Source organism: Dendrobates tinctorius, unplaced genomic scaffold, assembly GCF_039654945.1.
Source record: "Dendrobates tinctorius isolate UK_male_01 unplaced genomic scaffold, ASM3965494v1 ptg000206l, whole genome shotgun sequence".
Lineage (NCBI taxonomy): Eukaryota > Metazoa > Chordata > Amphibia > Anura > Dendrobatidae > Dendrobates > Dendrobates tinctorius.
In genome coordinates, this window is record NW_027361873.1 from 3,213,269 (window position 1) to 3,227,841 (window position 14,573).

Consider the following 14,573-nt stretch of genomic DNA (forward strand, 5'->3'; position numbering starts at 1 on the left):
ATGTGGGAGAAAACTACTGTATGGACACGCGTCGTGGCTCGGAAGGGAAGCAGTGACGTTTTGGAATGCAGACTTTGATGGAATGGTCTGCGGGTGTCATGTGCGTTTGGAGAGCCCCTGATGTACCTAAACTATTGAAACTCCCCACAAGTGACCCCATTTTGGACACTAGACCCCCCACGGAACTTATCTAGATGTGTGGTGAGCACTTGGAACCCCCAAGTGCTTCACAGAAGTTTATAACACTCGGACGTGAAAATAAAAAAATCATTTTTTTCCACAAAAATGATATTTTTGCCCCCAATTTTTTATTTTCCTAAGGGTAACAGGAGAAATTGGACCCCAAAAATTGTTTTGCAATTTGTCCTGAGTAGGCTGATACCCTACATGTGGGGGTAAAACACTGTTTGGGCGCATAGCAGAGCTTGGAAGGGAAGGAGCACCATTTGACTTTTTCAACTCAGAATTGGCTGGAATTGAGATCAGACGCCATGTTGCATTTGGAGAGCCCCTGATGTGCCCAAACAGTGGAAACCCCCAATTCTAACTCCAACCCGAACCCCAACACGCCCCTAACCCTAGCCATAACCCTAGCCCTAACCCTAGCCCTAACCCTAGCCCTAACCCTACCCTAACCCTACCCCAACACACCCCTAGCCCTAACCCTAGCCCTAACCCTAATGGAAAAATGGAAATAAATACTTTTTTTTATTTTATTATTTTTCCCTAACTAAGGGGGTGATAACGGGGGGTTTGATTTACTATTTATGGCGGTTTTTATGTTTGGCGGCTGTCGCACGCTAAAAGACTCTTTTTATTGTAAAAATAGTTTTTGCATCACCACATATTGAGAGCTATAATTTTTCCGTATTTTGACCCACCGAGTCATGTGAGGTCTTATTTTTTGCGGGACGAGTTGACGTTTTTATTGGTACCATTTTCGGGCACGTGAAATTTTTTGATCGCTTTTTATTCCGATTTTTGGGACGCAGAATGAACAAAAACCAGCGTTTCATGAATTTCTTTTGGGGGGGGTGCGTTTACACCGTTCCGCGTGCGATAAAATTGATAAAGCGGTTTTATTCTTCGGGTCAGTACGGTTACAGCGATACCTCATTTAGGTCTTTTTTTATGTTTTTGTCGGTTTTATGGAATGAAAACTATTTTATATAAAAAATAATTATTTTTGCATCGCTTTATTCTGCGAGTTATAACTTTTTTATTTTTTCGCTGATGATGCTGTGTGGCGGCTTGTTTTTTGCAGGACAAGATGACGTTTTCAGCGGTACCATGGATATTTATATGCGTCTTTTTGATCGCACGTTATTGCACTTTTTGTTTGGCGGTATGATAATAAATCATTATTTTTTGCTTCGTTTTTTATTTTTATTTTTTAAGGGGTTCGCTAAAGGGGTTAACTAATGGGACAGTTTTATAGGGCAGGTCGTTACGGACGCGGCGATACCTAATATGTGTACTTTTATTGTTTTTTTTTTTATTATTTTCAAAAAATGAATTTATTGGGGAATATTTTTTTTTTTTTTTACTAATTTATTTGGCGATTTTTTTTAATTTATTTTTACACTTTTTTTTTATTTTTTTTTACTTTATTACATAGTCCCAGGTGGGACATCACTGTCCTGTGACAGATCGCTGATCTGTCACATCACAGATCACTGTGACAGATCAGCAATCTGTCACAGGCAGTGCACAAGGCTTCCTCATGCCTGCGCTTTGCAGGCACTGAGGAAGCCAGCTTCCCCAGGCCCCCGTCGCCATCTTGGATTCGGGGGCCTGGAGGAAAGGAGCCCCCCGCAGCAGCGCTGCACATTGCGCTGCCGTGGGGGGCTCAGGGAAGCACGGAGGGAGCCCCCTCCCTGCCGATGCTTCCCTTTAACTCCCGGTACACCGCGATCGCGTTTGATCGCGGTGTGCAAGGGGTTAACGTGACGGGGTGGTCCGTGACCGCCCCTGACACATTGTGCCAGGTGTCAGCTGTGATAATCAGCTGACACCCGGCCGCGATCAGCGGCGCTCACCACGTGGGCGCCGCTGATCGCGGTAAACGTACTATCCCGTCCCCGGTCATATGGGCCCGGGTACCGTGGACGGGATAGTACGTCTCATGTCAGGAAGGGGTTAATGGCCCATCATAGTGACGTTTCGATTTTAAAGTGAGAACCTTTCTCAGTGCGAGCGCCATTAGAACTTTTCCCACAGCACTCACGCTGACATAATTGTGCTGAACTGAGTTCTGAACTCCGATGACCTTTCTGACGGCACCGTGAGAGTGAGAACTTTCTCACGCTCGCAGTGATGTCAGTGAGGTCAAAGGAGTTTATCAAGTCACCGCGAGGCATTGAGCTGAGCAAGCATGCTGGATGGCAAGCTGTATAGTCGCATCATGCAGCAATTCAGCCTGCCATCTTCTTATCGGACAGGTGAGGAATATGGTTGTTTATTATGTGAATTCTTTTACAGGGGACAATGGCTTTAGTGGACTGAACGTCAGGTGAGTATAAGTGTTTTGGTTAATTTAGAGTCAATACAAGAGTCTGTGTTATTTGTTCAAGTAAAGGACTTTATTCTGGCTGTTATTTTTTGACAATTTGACTATTGGGTTAGTAATTGGGGTGTCTTATAGACGCCTCTCCATTACTAACCCCAGTGCTTGATGTCACCTGACAATACAAAGGTAACATCAACCCCAATACTATCACCCCACTTGCCACTGCACCAGGGCAAGTAGGAAGAGCGAGGCTAAGTGCCAGGCTTTGCTCATCTTATGGATGGCGCCATTTCTGTGGCAGTTGATGTTTTTAGTCTGGGACAGGGCCAGTATTCATAGGCAATTAATATCAGCCCATAGCTGTCTGCCTAGCCTTTGCTCATTATTGCCATAAATATGGGGGGACAATACATCATTTTTTGAGAGGGTCCTCCATTTTAATAACTAGTAAAGGCTAAGTATACAGCTGTGAGCTGATATTAATAGCCTAGGAAGCTCCCACCTGGGAAGCCCCCACCTGTCCGCTTTCCCTCCGCTGGTTAATAAAATGTTGGGAGATCCCACACATTGTTTTCAGAAAATAATTTATTTAGTAATACATGTACAGGAACATACATAAGCACTGTACTAATTACATACAGTATGTGACTGACATTTTTATATCTATCTATTCTATGTATATATATCTATTCTATTGTGTCGGGTCACGCTGTCAGGTTACGCATCGGACAGCACTCGCATGCATGTTTTTTTTTTAATCACACCCATTGGCAAGTCTCATCCGAAATATGAGGATAATTGCAGCATGCTGTGATTTTTTTCTCAGCCCAATTTCAGCTGAGAAAAAAATTTCAGATGAGCACGGACTCATAGATTAACATTGGTCAGAGATCAATCTGATTTTTCATCGGCTTGCACTCGTCTGTTTTCTCGTAAATGAGTATGAATCCTGAGGAAAAAAAATTGCAGCATGCTGCAAGTAGCCACACATATCGGATGAGACTCGCAAATGCAAGTTAATGAGAGTGAGGAAAAAACGGACAGCACACAGACCATGCGTATGCCGTCCGATTTTCATAGATACATTACCATTCTGTAGCATAGAACACTGTAAATGATTGTAAACTAATAGTTGCAGGCAGGGTCGGACTGGCCATCTGGCAATTCTGGCAAATGCCAGAAGGGCCTTTTTGGTTGTGGGCTGCTTTGTCTGCTACATTGTTAACAGAATCCATGTCTAAAGACACCCATACTGTTAAGAGTTGTGATGGAGCACAAAGTCGCTGGCTCCGTCACTTACCCCAGCAGGCCACAGGTATTAGAAACATTGGGCTTGTAGTAAATCTTCCTTTCCTCCATCCAGGGTAATATTAGTAATATATCCCATCTGGTGCTTGGGGACGGGGACAGCATGGGCCTGTGTGATTTCAAATGCCAGGGCTGAATTTCTATTCCAGCCTGTACCTAGTTGCAGGGGAAAAAAAGCATTTCTCAAGCATTTCATGCTATGTGTGAAAAATCGCATTGTACTTGCATGACACTCGTCCTATTTTTCTGGATCAATATTGTAGCAATTTTTTAAACGCTAGTGAGAGCGAGGCCTAAGGCAAAGATTGCATTGCCCATAATGTAAGAATTCTGGAGCATTTTTTCTTAGAACTCTCCCATGTGCTGTCACTCTGTTATTCTGTGTTAGATGAGGGTGTGTGTCTGCACTGTCTGGATTGAACTTTCCTATAACCTGAACCTGTCCCACTAGGGCTCGTTCACATGACTGTATTTTCAATACAAGTGCTGTCCCTGAAAATATTCGGACAGCACTCAAACCAATTTTATTCAATGGGGCAGTGCAGTTGAGCGATTTTTTTTCACTGGCTGAATCTCATATCTTCCATAAATTGCATAAAACTGACCCGCTCAAGTCTACGGGGCTGTGAAAAAAATCAGATGCCATATGGAGCCACAGTGTAACATCTGCTTTTAACGGATACTTGTAATGGTCTTGTAAATGGTTAATAGCTGCTGCTTTACAAAAAAAAACGGATTGTATACGGACTGCACATGGATGACACGTAAGAAAAAAATCATCCCACTTTTCTGGCTGAAACGCTGTATGATTTTTTTATAAGCTTGTGTTAACTTAACCTATGGGCAAGTGCACATGACAACATTTTCAGGCCTGGAACCAGCCTTAAAGTGCTAAAAAACTCCTAAAACAATGAATATGTTCACAGCAATGTTAACACGACTTGCTGTGCTTATGTTCCGCCCTTTGTAACTTCATAGAGCAGCTAAATGGCATCACATTGGGATCCACAGGTCGCAACAATTGAACTGGTTCCAACATTTTGTGACTTGCTTGCCTTGGTCATGTTACCCTGCCAGGCGCAATACTACCTCATTCATGTACATTACGCTGCGATGTAGCGGTGCAATACAGTGACCATTGGCTGCATGACCTGGGTCGCTGACAACGTTGCCAAGCAGTCATGATTTTTATTCGGACAGCACATGTCCGTGTAATACGCTTATGTGTAATAGCCTTTAGGGAAACACTGGAATGTAAATTTCCTAATAATCATATGGGAATGACCTAAGACGAGCCTTTGCTTTATTAAGGTATGTTTCCATGGTCAGGAAACGCTGTGGATTGAACGGTGCGTACATCCGCAGCGTCCAGATGTTACAGCATAGTGGATGGGATTTTATGAAATCCAATCTCCACTATGCGTTCAAAGACGCAGGTGGCAGACCTGCGTATACGCACATGCGGCGCGTCTTTATAGACCGCAGCATGTCTATTTATTTGGCGGAGACGCTCCGTCTCCTCAAAATAAAGATCACAGTCCATCGTATAGGATGCGGTGATTCTGCACGGTTCAATGAACACATGCGAAATCAGCGCACGTACAAAGCCGGCAGCGTTTTGGACGGACCGAGCATGTGCTGCGCCCAAATCGCTGTCATTTCCTGAACGTGGAAACATACCCTTACTGTAGCAATATTCGTTGTTTTTGGAGACAGCTGCCACCTACTGATATGATGAGTATTCTTTCTATGGAACATGTTGTAATATAAAAATTAAAATGTTAAATGGTAATATATTACATGTGACTGTAAAAGATCTGATAAAACATAATATTTGAATAATAAATCATTGTAAAATATGATACCAGTTTATGGCAAGGAAGGATGGGATGTCACATCGGTCATAAAATTTGAGGAATTGCAGTAGTAAACCAAGGTCAATGTAATTGGCTTCAAACGGCAGGGCCAAAATATATTAAAGACAGGTTCTGAATGGCAGAAAGCCTGCATCATGAGCAGTAGATATTACATGTCATCATATGGGTATGTGCTTATTTCTTTGTTCTGTATCTGCAATGGCAAAGTGCATACATAAAAAACGACGGAAGAATGCCGGGATCGCAGAACAATTCTCGCTAAGGGGCCTGTGCTGTTGACAATTTGTTTATCTCTGCTTTTCCTCTGTTGATTTTTCCCATATAAATTGTGTACGCTTTCCAGCATCCCTAGGTCACGATCACTCCACCAGAAATCTCTGTCTCAAGCAACAATGGACAAAACATTGCATCCCACAGGCATTAACATTCACGTAAAACTGAAGTGCAAGGGTGAATTCTTGCTGTAAGATGTACCGGGTCATTTCACAAATTACACCCTATTAAACTGGATTGTAAATAGCATAATGGGCAATTCTATAAAAAGTTGCTGACTGGTCAACCCTGAATGACCCTTAGAAATCATCTCAGCTGGCACCCAACAGACACAAGGGGCTCTCTCTGCAGCCGAAATAATGAGCGCCACATTAGCCAACTCTTCTTGCCTTCTGTTAGCGCAGTGTGATCACTTTGGCCGTGAAAGGGTTACAACGTCAGAGCTCATCAGCTACCAGGGGCCCTTTATTGTCTGTACATATAGCAATTCCTTAATCCTAAAATAACCTTTAAAAATAACTGCATCTGTTAAACTCTGAGGCAGCCAGAGGGGCGGGCAAGCAGAAACACATTTTTTCTTAGCAAGACGAAAAAAAAAAAGAAAGAAAGAAAAAATTAAAACCATTCCATCAATGAGATGACACAGAATCTACATCTAACCCATGTTTTCTATGTAAAGGCTTCTCTTAGATTGCAAGCTCTTGTGACACTGAATTTCCTTACTTTTTTAGTTAATATCATCTAAAATGCAGAAATGGGATATCGGGTCCTAGGGGAGTAGATGTAGTATCTGTCAGAAACCTGAGATTTTCACACCTGTCAAAAACTTCAGATAATGTGACTTTTTGTTTTTATTGGTGAGTGGGATTCCTGAAAAATACAGTATTTGCCCACTTTAAAGACTCGTGGAGACGACCGTATTTTCAGTCCAAAACATCGGTTCACACTCGGACCAGTATAATTCTTTAGGGACATGCACATGTCTAATTTTTTCCTCGGATGGAGGATGTCGGAGGAAAAGTCACAACATAATCAAATTGGAACCGTACATTGGATCGCACTCTGATCTAACTCTGAGCAAAGTTTGATTGGAGTGCGATTAGCATAATTGCAACAATTTTCTTGGATGACAGAAAAAAGAGAACCGGGACCCTAGCCTAAATGTGTTTTCACGTTATCGTTAAAAAAAATCGAGAGTCCTCAGTTGTTGATACCTTTTAATGGCTACCTGAAAAGATGGTAACAAATTGCGTCATCGTTAAGACAGTATAGTACTATGCCACTATTTAAATGACTACAGCAACGTTTTTGGTTACCTTTTAGGACTTGTGAGGGATTCTCTGGTTTTGACTTGTAGTGTCGGTGAATATCGGTACTGAACGCCGGATGTCCACGTGCAACAACCTTTGTCCAGGAGGGCACAGAGGCAAAGCAGAACATGCCAACACGAACAGCAGGGCACTGACAAATGCATGATTCTTCGGGGAATCCCACTTTGTTGTTCACAAGGCCAAATTTGCCAATATTGAATTACTTCTGATTGAAAAGTTACTTCGTGATGCCTACTCCATACATCCAGGTAACAGGTAGCATATGTCCAAATGCTGTGTAGGGAAATTGCCTTGTGATCCCAGATAAACCCACTTCAAAGTCACTAAGGACAAATCCGACCTTCAGACGGCCCCTTAAGTGAGAAGTCTCACCCCCCCTTACCTCCTGCCTTTCATAGAATGTGCCCCCCACGCTGCATGGAGAGGAGAAAAAAAAAAATTGTGCAGACTCTGCCTACTTTCCGTGAACCGGCTTAGAAATCCCAAACAATTGAGTTTTTAAATCACTGGGATAGCATCTCCCCCTCCCTCCTTCACAAACTCTCCTCCTTCCTTACCTACCCTCTCTTCCTTCCCCTCCTCTGTTCACTTCCTAGCTGCTGCACTCTATCTTCCTCCCTCTTTCTTTTGCTCTTTTTTTTCCTAAAGTCTCCTACCCCTCTCTCATTTCCTCCACCCCCTGCACTTTTTTATTCCTCACTCAGACATGGAGACAATTCGTGTCTTTTGTGTGATGTTTTAAAATTCACAGACTCAGCTTGTCGTCTCGTCCTATTTCTCCTTGCTTTTTTATCCTCTACCCAGTGATTCCCATTCAACCAACTTTTTATTTTTTTCCTGACACATCTCATGGTAAATTTAACTCTTGTCACTGGAATGATATTGTTCACAAGACAGGCCAATGCGATACTATATGTAGGTCTTAACAAACTACTCAATCCCCACAAGAAAGCTCCATAGCACACATGAAGGACAGAGCTTTCAACATACAGAAAAGACAGTTAATCCTAAAATATGCATTCTCATTCACTGTATAGGTTTCATAAACAGTTTCCTTACATTTCTCACCAAGTCTTACACAAAACATTATCATTAGCTGTTGGAAGTGCAGCAGAAACAGTTGAGCAGATACCTGACAAAGAAAAGAAAAGTAAGCATGAAGTCTATAAAACAAGCATGACTAAAGTGTCTCCACTTATGTGACATACTTTTAAAGGATTTTCCATCACTATTAGACTTATGTTCCCATAGTGGGGATAAAATACAAAGGCAATCTTTATTCCCCGTGGACAAAGAAAATCTGCAAGATTAAGTAGCATGCTACTTTTTCCAATAGATTCTGCACTGAAAAGCCGTGAGATTAGTGTTTTTTTTTTAATGCAGATCTTATATTAAAATACAGGTTGGATTTCCAATAAGAAATTGGATTGAGAATTAGGGAATTTGAAGACCTTGCCAACTCCTTGAACTCTTTATCATGTTCCTGCAATCATACGTGATCACTTTTTTTAGTGTGGCACATTTATCCTACTTAAAGAGACTACTGATATTAAGGAATGCATTTACCATGGGAGCATTAGTCCCATCAGCTGACACCAGTGGCCGGAGGTAAACATTTTACCTCCAATCATAGCTGCGGGTTCACTTAACAGCATGGGAACCGCGGCTGTCTGCCCAGCGGTAATAATTTTACCGCTGATCAGAAGCAGTGTTTGCCATGGCAAACACTGGATATTCGGGCCTCCCATTCAAGTGAATGGGGTCCGGGTTTGAGATCGGGTCTGGGTACTGTGTTGGTACTCAAACCTAACCTTTTTTTAACTGTTCGGCCGAACATCCAGGGGTCCGCCCATCTTTAGTCTTGGTGAGCCTTATATAGGCCTAGGCAGATGATCATATGGGATGACACCAGGCCATCTGTAAAGCCTGACAGAGCACAACACGGTTTAGCTGATCAACGTGAGGGAAGCTCGGTGTCACATGGATACTGCTACAGAGTGGGGTCAGACGAACGCAGTGTCTAGTGACACATTTACCTTGAAAAGTTAGAATGGCTTCACCGTCATATTAGCGGTTCTAGATTTCTTTGCTGTGATGCTGCAAGGGTTAAACTGCTTAGTTGGATACCTGGAGTTCTTGGTCTTGGGTTGTATTAACTGTTCTGAGTTTGTTACTCCCAGCAGGTATAAGAACCCACTTCCTTGTTTCCAACCTTGCCAGTGATAGTTACCACTACCTGGTTTGGAGTTGAAGGTTACAGTAGTTTAGTGTTTGGAATAGGCAGTTGGGGAGTTTTTCAGGAGATGGCTGTGTAGTGTTGGTTTGCATTTTTATCCTTAGCCTCTTCCATTTGGTTTCTTCCTTCCTATTTCCCGTTTCCCACTCTGTTGTTTTGTGAGTATATTTGTATGATTGTAGTTTCCTTTTATCTATGTCTGTGTACCGCTGCCTGTCTGGCTATTGATTATCTATGCACTTCGGCCTCACACCTCCCTTGGTGGTGGAGGGAACAGATAAGGGTAAGATAGGACCATAGCAAGGTGCAAGACCTTGGCTTCCCCACCATCCGGGGGGACAATGCTAGCCTAGGGCGCCCCAAGTTCGAGGAATTGGGTAGGTGCCCATAGTCCTTTGTCACTACGTGACACCCAGATCTGAGACAGGTTTGTACAGCAGCGATGAAGGTATTCATCATCACAGGAGATATTAAATCTAGATCTACTTGAATAATGAAGACATTTGAATATCCCTAAAGATGAGAAAACTGTGTTGAACAAATTAAGGGAATGGGATTATATAGTCTATAAACAATCCCATAGTGGAGAGAATATAGTGATTTGACCTAAAGACAAGTATGGAAAGGTAGTCAAAAGATAGTTGACTAATGCTTTAGATCACTTTGACGAGATTCTACCAGTCAATTTCTGACAAAATATATGGACGTCATCCAAGAGGATTTTGAGGATGGAGACATAGTCAAGAATGAAAAGCTCTACCTATCATTGTGCTCCCTAAAGTTACTAAATTTTGGAAACCACCCCTGGGGGATCACTTATCTCTAGTATTGATAGTTTGATAGAGAAGACCAACTTCTGGGTATACCAGGAATTGACGAGTTTTATTTACAAACTTCCCTCATATACTAGGGACACAATGTAGGTTCTTAAGGATGTAGAGAGGTGTACTTTACAGTAAGATTAACTATTAGCAATGTGTGATACAGAAAGTTTCTACAAAAGTATTGATAATGAAAAGCGGATTGCGGCTGCAAATTTTTTCTTGTCCCGTAATCATGGATATAACCCCATATTTACATATTTTTTTACTCAGTTCCATCTGGCAGCACAGATATTTCTTCTTCTGTCATGCCAACCTTTGCAAACTCTATTTCCAGGTATGTTGAACAAAATCAACACCTGGTGTTGTTATATAGATGAAATATTGTTAATCTATAACAGCAATTCCCTTCAACTCCAGGAGTGAATAAATATACTCGATTCCAATAAATGTAATCTCAAAGTAACGGTATCTTTAGATTGTAACTCCATTCCCTTTTTGGACATACTTATAAGAAGAGATATTGAGAAGAAGTTACAAACTGACCTACACAGGAAAGATATGTCAACTAATAAGTCTTTTAATATGCCTAAAGTTATTTGGAATGATCTGCACAACCAATTCATACTGATAAAAGAAAGACATGGATGAAGGAAAGCCTGAGGAATTATGGACACTTACTGTATAAAGATTATTTCTACTGAAGAAGCCTGTAAGAAAATAATCAGGAGGCAGAAAAGACCCCCGCAGCCATGGTTAACAGGAGAGACCCTAAAGATAATCGATGAAAGACAAATGGTACAAGCAAAAGGTTATAGGCAGGGCACACTAAATATCAGTAAAAGGCTAGAGAGCCACTTGAGCAAAAAACCTTATTACTAAAAGATATGTACAGAGAGAGAAAGTGAACATCTGGGGGGGGCAAGACCAGTAAGACATGACAAAAATTTAAACCTAGAGTGTACATGTTGAAAGATGCCAATGGGAACAAACTAACTGAGCCAGAACAGGTCAAAGAAAGATGGATAGAATACATGGAGCACCTCTACAAGAATGACTCAGTGATATGAGACTGGAAATGATAGTTTTTCAGGGTGTTCACCTCTCTAAGTTGTTGCTGCGATAAAGCTTCTGTCAAACAAAAAACACTCCTTGATGTGACAATATTCCAATAGAGCTAATAAAGTCTTCTGCAGCAGTAGTTGTCATCACACGTGTCAACAGTTATGGACAACTGGTAAATGGCCCAAGGACTGGACAAGATTGGTGTTTATTCCTATTCCGAAGAAGGGAGATGCTAATGACTGTGGAAACTATTGGGCCATTGCGCTCATACCTCATGCCAGCAAAATACTACTGAAGATCCTGCAAAGACGATTACTGCCTTTCTTTGGCAGAGAGATACTAAAAGAACAAGCAGGATTTAGAAAAGGCAGAGAAACAATGTAATTGTAATTGCTAAAATTAGATGGGTAACAGAAAATGCCAAAGATTACAACATGGAGATCTATTTTTGAGTCATCAACTACAGCAAAGCCTTCAACTGTGTTGATGTTAGGCGTCGGGTTACTGCCACTGCACAGGAGGAATCCGGAGACTTGCCTACTGCGGTCTCCCATTCGGTCCCAGCCGCAGCAGAGCCTGCTCAGCAAAAGCGGCAATCCCGGTGTCTTGCTCAAGCTAGTGCTGTTGGGTTGGTTGCTGCTGTTTTCCCTGGTTCAGCTATAGCAGCCTGCTATAAAAGGGTCACATGGCCGCTCGGCCATGAGCTAGTATAGACTCATTATGTTATTAGTATGTGTGATGATGGTTGCATGAAACTGGTGAATGGCTCATTATATTACCCCCTCCTTTGATATGCAGGTGTTAGGGTATCTGAGTCAGCGCCAATGGGTGTTCTCAAGTAGGGCTTGTTCACCACGAGACAACGCCCACGCCGGCTTTGGGAGCTGTACGAGAGAGACCACACACTGACTACGTATGGCTGGCGGTTTATACACACCAAAGCTCCCTGAAGGCAGAGAAACAGTCATTGGCTTCACAGGACAGAGACCAGATTCCGGCTGCAACTTTGCCCGCTTCTTCTTTTTAGACCTCTTGGATCTTGCATGGGAGACTGCATCGGCAGACTGTGGAACAGGTGATGGCTGGACGGTCATAGGTGGTTGAGACGTTTCACCCACAGGTTCCTCTTGTCTGGTCTGTCTCTGGAAGCTTGGAGGGGAAGACATTTCAGGAGCAGCTGGACGAGGCATGTCAAACACTTTACGGAAGGCCACGAGGCTCATGACGACAGGGTCCCATGCTTCCCAAAGGGGACAGATCCACATCAAGGCATCACCAGCTAGGTAGGACATGATGTATCCCACCTTGACCCGGTCAGAGGGGAAACAAGCTGCATTCTGCAGGATGTAGTGCAGGCACTTTTTCAGGAACCCTTGGCACTCTTTAGGGTCCCCATAGAACCTAGGCGGGTCATCTGGGTTGTGCTCCTCATAGGCCAGAAGTTGCTCATGCATAGCCCTGGAGACAATGAGTGGTTCAGACATCTCAACAATTGGAACCACGCAAGGCGGAACAAATTCTTCCGGTGGCTCATACTGGCAGGAAGAGAGTTCATCATGCTCTGCGAGCGGAAGGACATGGGACTTAGCGGGGACCATGGCCTGTGCAAACTGTCACGCTCGTGCCTTGGCTGAGTGGCGTGAGCCGGGGGGTTGTGGCCCCACTGTGCCACAAACCAGACTACCCTGGAAGGGGCGTAACTACGGCAGCTACCTCGGTCTTCGCTGGAGCCTCTGATGGTGAGGTCAGGCTTGTGCGGCAGGTAGCTGCCGGGTGCCACTCCAGGGTGGTGTCTGGCTGTGTCTGCTGATCCCACTCGGGAACAGGACACCTGGACAGGTGTGAGTGACAAGCAGGCTGAGACACAGGGCAAGTGGACACGGCTGGGACACAGGGCAAGCAGGCACGGCTTGGTACACAGGCAGGCAGGCACGACTTGAAGACACAGGGCAGGCGGACCCGGCTTGGAGACCCTGGACAGGCGGGCACGGCTTGGAGACACAGGACAGGCGGGCATGGCTTGGAGACACAGGACAGACTGGCGTGGTATGAGAAGGGACAGGTAAGGACCTGTTCACACAGCAGGTGTAGGCAGGAAGGAGTGGTGTATGTTGGAACAGGATTTGGACCTGTTTACACAGGAGGTGCAGGCACGGATATAGGCTGGAGTGTGGAGTAGGCAGAGCCGCAGAGCAGGCTGGGCTGCAAGGGGGCCGGGCAGGCAGAGCGGCAAGGGAGCCGTGCAGGCAGAGCGGCTAGGGAGCCGTGCAGGCAGAGCGGCTAGGGAGCCGTGCAGGCAGAGCGGCTAGGGAGCAGATGCACAGACAGGGAGGACACAAGGAAAGACACAGCAGGGAACGAAGCCACGGACAAGGAGAAAGGGAGACTAAGGTAGGACAGAGTACAGACAAGGTACTGGAATCAAGACTCAAGGGCCAGGATATTCAGCCTCCTGGCAGGCGGACAGAGAAGTACTAGGCAAGGTACCAAGACACAGGAATATGCAATAAGAGCCTTCAGAGAGGGCATGACATAGGACAGGGCCTGGCTAACTCAGCAGCAAGGAGCTAACTGAGTTTAGATATTGCACAGGCAATGTTTCAGTGGGTGTGGTGGAACTAAGTAGTCAAGGGCTCTAGGTGATTGGTCAGGGACAGATTAGACAGGTGCGCCCTGACTGCATAAGAACCAGAGAGTTCTGGCGCCGCCCCCCTATACACACATAGCCAGGAAACATACAGAAGAGCAGAGGCACAGAGCACAGGGCTGGCAATAGACAGAATTCACAGCATGACCCGGAGCAGTAAGTTGATGTGCGGGGGATGGGATGCCATGCAGTGACACAAGCAGGGTTGTTACAGACTTCAGCCTACTTGGATCAATGATCACACTAGAAGTCACTAGAATAGCTATGGGCAAAAACAACAATGAAGTCACTGGACAATGTCTTCAAATCGAGGAATATTTCACTGGCGAAGAAAATATGGCTCGTACATAGTCTGTTTTTTTTTCTGTTGTATAAATGGATGTGAAATCTGGATGATAAAGAAACAAGAGAGAAGAAGAATCGATGCCTTTGAAATGTGTTGCTGGAGAAGGATGTTGTTAATACCAAGGCTAGCAAGAAGAACAAACAAATTAATTATGGAACAA

General features: G+C 44.0%; 1 protein-coding gene across 3 annotated transcripts in view; it reads right to left on the bottom strand.

Annotated features, from left to right (window-relative positions):
- The window catches only part of EMID1 (EMI domain containing 1), a 181,443-nt gene extending 173,582 nt beyond the window's left edge, over positions 1-7,861 (bottom strand). For 2 of the 3 annotated variants that reach the window (XM_073554102.1, XM_073554106.1), the window contains exon 1: positions 7,284-7,860. In XM_073554102.1, coding sequence (XP_073410203.1) covers positions 7,284-7,441 — 158 coding nt within the window. In that variant the 5' untranslated portion in view covers positions 7,442-7,860. Of the gene's footprint in view, positions 1-7,283 lie in introns of all 3 variants that reach the window. The other variant, XM_073554104.1, reaches the window with a different exon arrangement.
- Between the last annotated feature and the right edge of the window lie 6,712 nt (positions 7,862-14,573).